This window comes from Rosa chinensis, chromosome 1 (assembly GCF_002994745.2).
Source record: "Rosa chinensis cultivar Old Blush chromosome 1, RchiOBHm-V2, whole genome shotgun sequence".
Classification (NCBI taxonomy): Eukaryota; Viridiplantae; Streptophyta; class Magnoliopsida; order Rosales; family Rosaceae; genus Rosa; species Rosa chinensis.
The window spans coordinates 45537981-45543932 of record NC_037088.1 but is presented as its reverse complement, the minus strand read 5'-3'; the positions used below and the strand labels follow the sequence as shown (position 1 = coordinate 45543932).

Genomic DNA, 5952 nt, shown 5'->3' with positions numbered 1-5952 from the left:
CCTACGAGCTACAACAATGACAACCTACAACTACACCATCCCATTATCCCATAGACCTGGTGCAAGATATCTGTAGTCCTTTGATCTCGCTTTAATCCAATACTCAACATCTATGTAGAGAAGGTCTTGAATCAGGTGGTTAGATTAATCCACACTCGATTAAATTGTTCATGATACCATTTTTCTAGCTTCTGAATCTAGTCCTTATGATTGTATATACATTCATCATCTATGTTAAAACGTACAGCAAGAAAAGAACGTGCGACAGTAGCAAGCATATTTCGGTACTTCAACGGAAAAATAAAGGGTAATTAGAGGATGGTGTTGTAGATATCAACCTTCATGACATTTTTCATTAACTTGTCGGACTAATTTAGCGATCTGATTGCTTGACACAAGGCCTTTTTCCCGTGTCACACACTGATAGAAAACTTGAAAACACCAAGGGATTTTGATAAATCAAGGTGGCAAGGTGCTAATGCCGATGGTACCTTCAAATCTGTCTAGTTTCAACCGGATCCTTATTCTCTCCCATTAATCTAATAATTCTCATTGGCATAGAATACCAAAACATGCAACACCCACTAGTGTTGGTGGATTCAAGCTGGGTCTAGGCAACTTCAAACATGTCAAAACATGCCTGCCAATTCGTAGTTGATATTGTAACCTGAAGTATTAACAACTAGCATGCTCCTATGACACAGAAAATGGTACAAGTTCAAACTTCAAAGACTTTAAACCTATCTAATTCTAATTGCAGGGTGAACTTTAATACGGATATTTTAGGGAAAACCCAAGAATCCCTAGAGGTAAAGAGCCAAAAGAGAGAATCATCTCAGAAAACCTTAAAAAGAGACTTATTTCACAGGGGGTATTAAAAAAAGAGAGCCTTCCAAGAAAGAAAACAGACTACTATTTTCTTAACTGAGGTACGACCTCCGATATTCACCCCAAACTAGGTTCATCCGCACCACGCCCTCTGAAAAGTTAAACTCACAGCAAATGAATAAAGTATAAACCAACACCGGAGGCTCCATAAACCATATCATTGGCTACTTAATAAACTTCGAATTTACCACTTGAATAAAGTTTCAGACCCCAAAGAAAAAAGCACAAAGCACACTGCTGTTCAAACTCGCCATGTATCTGAATACTTAACAATAAGGGAATAATCAAATTTAAGAATGTCAACTACGACCGAGTCATTGCCCACAACAGAAAGTACAAATGAGAGAGAAGACCGCTCAGCTAACCACTACTGGTTCTCACGATCGAGATCTTTCCCGCGCTGGGGGTGAACGGCTGCATTATCAACAACAAAAATCTACTCAAAAAGGAGGCACATATAATTATTGACATAAAAATACAATGGGGACAAAGCACATGTAAATCCTAAATGCATTGGTGGAATCTAGCATTGAAGCTCAAAGTTGAATTATAATTTTATCTTCACCTAATGCTTCAAGGCATTCTTCCACCTCTTAACCCCCTCCACAAATTAAAAAGAGTTTAGATCTTTGTCAAACCTGTGGTATCTATCGTTGACTGGGCTTGCGGCTCTCTCATAATCAGGACTTCTTCTTGGAGCTCTATCATACTCAGGACTTCTTCTTGGTTCAGCTCTAGAATTCTGACGGGAACCATGGCCATAATCCGGACTAGCCCTATCTCTGCGGTATGGACTTGGAGATCGCCCACGATCATTGCTTCTTCTCCTCTCAGGAGATGTATCACGGCCCCTTCTATCAGGACTGTGGCCATTTCTTCTATCATCATCATCACGAACAGCATACTCCACTGAAATAATGCGGTCCATGAACTTGCTGTGCACCGAAAAGAGACAAACTATGGTTAATAGAGAACATGCTGCAAATAATTGGGATGGTTTCCAACAAAGTGGCTTTTGAAAGAAAAAAATAATAAAAGATAAAGCATTGATAATTTATCTAATACTGAAGTTGTTCCTTCTTTACAATTTAATTCCAAAAGGGTGAAAACATACTGCAGGAGAATGAGAGAGAATTTTTTGGGCATTTTGATAATGGAAAAATATAAAAATTTGGTGACATAAACCAGAACAGCGCATTCAACTTTCCTCACAAGAGAGAAAAAAACTTGGTACAGAATCAAATACCCTAAGCTGTTACAATGAAATTTTAAACAAGCTGACAGCAAAGATCTCTGAATTTATAAATCAAGCAAATAACATAATAGAACTTGTCAAGAAAATAGAACCTTGAATTTGTTGCATCCAATGCTTTGGTAGCATCCTCCTGTGATTCATATTGAATAAATGCAAAATTTCTTCTAATCCTTATGTTCATTATTTTCCCATATAGATCAAAGTGCTTCTCCAGATCCCTTGTCCTGGTATGGATAGGATCAAAATTGATAACAAACAGGGTTTTTGAGGGCTTTGTGTTCGCTGGTGGTTTTTTTGAATCATCAGATCTCCTAATCCCGCGTTCATGCTACAATCAGAATATAGAGTGATAAGTGAGTGCAAACCTGAGACAAAATAATCAAGTAGAGTCGCTGACATGAAGTTTATCAATGTGATCATATGCAGTACAAACATTACACAACTTGAGAGAGAGGTCTAGAAACATGAAGCAGACGAAAGATATGCATCCTTTGTGATGTTTTGACCAACAAAATCACAATAAAATACAGATGAGGTGAAAACTCAGAATCTAGTAAAGTATAACACTTGTTTGTGTTAGATCCTGATATGGGTGTTGGTAAAATTTTTGTTAATTACGCTATTGAACAAACCATAAACTGATAAATGATTGTGTTGAAAACCAACGACATTACCTTGGTCCACTCAATACGAAGACGGCGTCCCTTCCTACCAAATTCTGTCCTGTCAAGCTTTCGAATTGCATACTCAGCATCTCGCTCATCATCCATATAGACAAAGGCAAATCCTATTTAAACGATAGACAGAAGCAATCCTATTAAAACCAACATGCTATGTAACCAAAGCAAGTGCAATTGAGTTAACCAAACATATTTTCCTATGCACAGTTACTACGGGCAAATCCTAAAATATGACAAAATCTTGACTTCTGAAAAACTAACAAATTCTGTACATACAAAAACATCTGTTAAGAAGTAACACAAAACCTGCCATTGGCTGCGATATCATCATGGAATCTATGATGGAACATGTCGGTAATTGAACACGGAGGAAAAGTCATGAGGAAAGAAAAAGCAATGGTCTGAGGGAAAGTATGATGGCAGGGCTAGGGCAGATCATATTAATTCTTCTCGAAAAATAAACTGAACCGTGCCACATGCTAGAAAAGAAATGCAGACAAGCAGTTCCATCCAAGAAGAGCATGGACATTCCAAGTAATCCTGCGCCAAAGAAATTGTTGAGTAGGGCGGTTTACACTTCAATAAAAAGTTACCTGCTTCTCTGAAAATACCGTGTACACCCATTCAAATAATAATTTAAGGGAGAAGACATTGACCCTTTAGAGTAACAGCTAAAATCTTTTCTTAGATAATATGCCTTTCTTTTATGTTTACTACATATCAGAGACCAGAGAAAGAGCTCAAGTTTCTTAATACGAAGGAGATGCCCTATGGATGAGTATCACTACATTACGATCACTATACTTTTCCTTTAACACAAACCTCTCACATACTTTCAATTGACGGGAGAATCAGTATTTCCACATGCCAATATTTTGATAAGAACATGAGAAAAAAGGTTATGGAACATAACCAGACCATGCATTTGTTGATATACGAAAAGGGTCAATGAGGTATATCTTAAATGCAACATTTTTCACTGGTTGTACACCACAGATTTCCTTTCCTAGAACTTATCCAGGAAACCCACTCTAACTCAACATCATTCAGAAATATAGTCCAATTATATATCAGCCACATAGCAGAATATCATGGTTGTTGAAATAGTCACATCTGTAGGAGGAGGACAAAAGTCCCCTATTAAATTACTCTGTTGCAGTAGGACTTGCTGTTACAGCTCAAAAAACCATTCTACTTATCAAGCTTAACCCCTATCACTCATCTCAGAATGATAAGAATAGCTGCTCAAACTTCAATCCACATTACTTCACACATAACATACCCGAGCAGGATGTCAGTCACTTCAGATATATCAGCACAGTTGACATACAGAAGATCTTTCAACACAATACATATCCAACAAACTCAAACGAAAAACAAATGAAACAAAACAACCACCATACAACATACAACAGTCAATAAACACTCACAATTCAGGGTAGTAATAGCAAAAATTGAACCTTTAATAAAAGAAAACTTATTTACCAGACTTAACATCCACCCTATCGACCTTCCCATACTTATTGAAAAGCCGCTCGACATCCGATTGCCTTGCATCAAAATCCAAGTTGCCACAGAAAATAGGCTTCATTTTCTTCAAGCTCCAATCTTTTTACGCCCTACCAGACATGATAACATCACAGTTAGGTAAATACAAGCACAGAGTGAGCTCTATAACCCTTGAGATATACAAAAAAGACAGTCAGTTTTACTTTAGCAGTGATCTGGGTAAAGAATTATGAAGCTTTCAAGCACCTAAGAAAGTGAACCCAGGTAGTCAAATTGAGGATCACAACGTTTAAATCATGAAGCAAACAAACTAAACTACAATATGAAAAGTAAAAAAGCTGGGTCTTTATTGACACAAGCTAGTTACTTGAGTTGAAGACATTCAAGATCTGAGCTTTAGTACCTTGGAGTATTTTGAGGGAGAGCTGAGAGGAACCCTAGTTGAAGTAGTCGCGCCAACAGCTCTTGAAATGCTTTGAAGCTCGAAGACAACCCGAACAGTCCGTCTGCCTAGGTTCTAACAGATCGAGGGAAAGTACGTCGAACGGCGCCGTATGACTTCCCTACTGTTTGTAACCCTAATTTTGGAGCCCCCCACTTGGATATGACGTCATTATATCTGGATATTTTGGTCTTTTTTCTTTTTTTTGAAGAACTTTTTTTTTTTTTTTTTGAAAGGCTAGATATTTTGGTCTTTAAAATATTATTATTATTATTATTATTTTTTTTTTTATGAGAACTAAAGGGCAGCACCCATTTTGGAACCAATGCAGAAGCATTAGCAACTTGAGTTCCTAGTCTAGGAGGCAAAATGATTTGTATGTAATCACATAACAATCCAAGTAAATGACACGCGCTGTACACGCTCAATTTAGAAACCTTAGAGCTCTGCTAGGGTTCATCAGATTTGGCTTTTGGGCCGTCGGAAGAGTAAGGTGGTGGCCACCGTGGCGGGACATTTTTTTCCCCTTACTCAAAAGCAGAGGTGCGATTGGTAAGACAGGTTCACTACCTGAGGTTGTAACCAGAAGATATTCAAACCAGGGAAAGTTCTCGTGGAAGATCTGGATTAGATTCAATTGGATCTGCCTTGGAAAGGAAAATCCAGGAGGAACATGCCCAGAAATTATCTACCATGCCTTGGAGATTGAAGATATTACCAGCTCGAGGAGCAAATGGAGTCATGCGCTCATTGGGAAGGACCAAGTTTCGCAAAGAACCAAGATCGATTCATTGCATATCCAATACTGCAGATTTTCAAGACGACAAGGATAAGTGAGGTACGCCGTCCTGATCCATCATTATCTCTAGCCCGATTATCTAAAGTTTATTTATTAGCTTGGTTATCAGTTCCTATTTTGAATATTACCGGTAGATTTGGGTTGATTCATTCAACCATTAAGAATTGGGTTGTCATTAATTACACTACCATTAGGCTGCTCTTAGTTAATTATCGCTTCGAGGTTTGCGTTAATTATCAACCCCTTGCATGCGTTGTGCATCTCTCGAGGCCAACGGATCCAAACACCCCCCCCCCCCCCCCAGGAAACGATCAATATAAAGGTAGCTAAGTATGAACCATTTAACCATCAACAACCTCCAGTTCCCCTACTTAGACCA

General features: G+C 38.2%; 1 protein-coding gene across 2 annotated transcripts; it reads right to left on the bottom strand.

Moving 5' to 3' along the window:
• Positions 1-1032: 1032 nt before the first annotated feature.
• On the bottom strand, positions 1033-4896 carry LOC112182081 (serine/arginine-rich splicing factor RS41). 2 transcript variants are annotated; one of them, XM_024320507.2, is made up of 6 exons: positions 4736-4896; positions 4309-4442; positions 2818-2930; positions 2236-2471; positions 1527-1823; positions 1033-1302 (listed from the first exon to the last, which is right to left on the bottom strand). In XM_024320507.2, exons 2-6 carry the CDS (start codon positions 4412-4414, stop codon positions 1266-1268), a joined length of 789 nt encoding a protein of 262 aa, XP_024176275.1. In that variant the 5' UTR covers positions 4415-4442; positions 4736-4896; the 3' UTR covers positions 1033-1265. The 2 variants fall into 2 exon arrangements, with proteins under 2 accessions (XP_024176275.1, XP_024176277.1); XM_024320509.2 differs by lacking the exon at positions 4736-4896 and adding an exon at positions 3130-3363 and having other exon boundaries at positions 4309-4444.
• Between the last annotated feature and the right edge of the window lie 1056 nt (positions 4897-5952).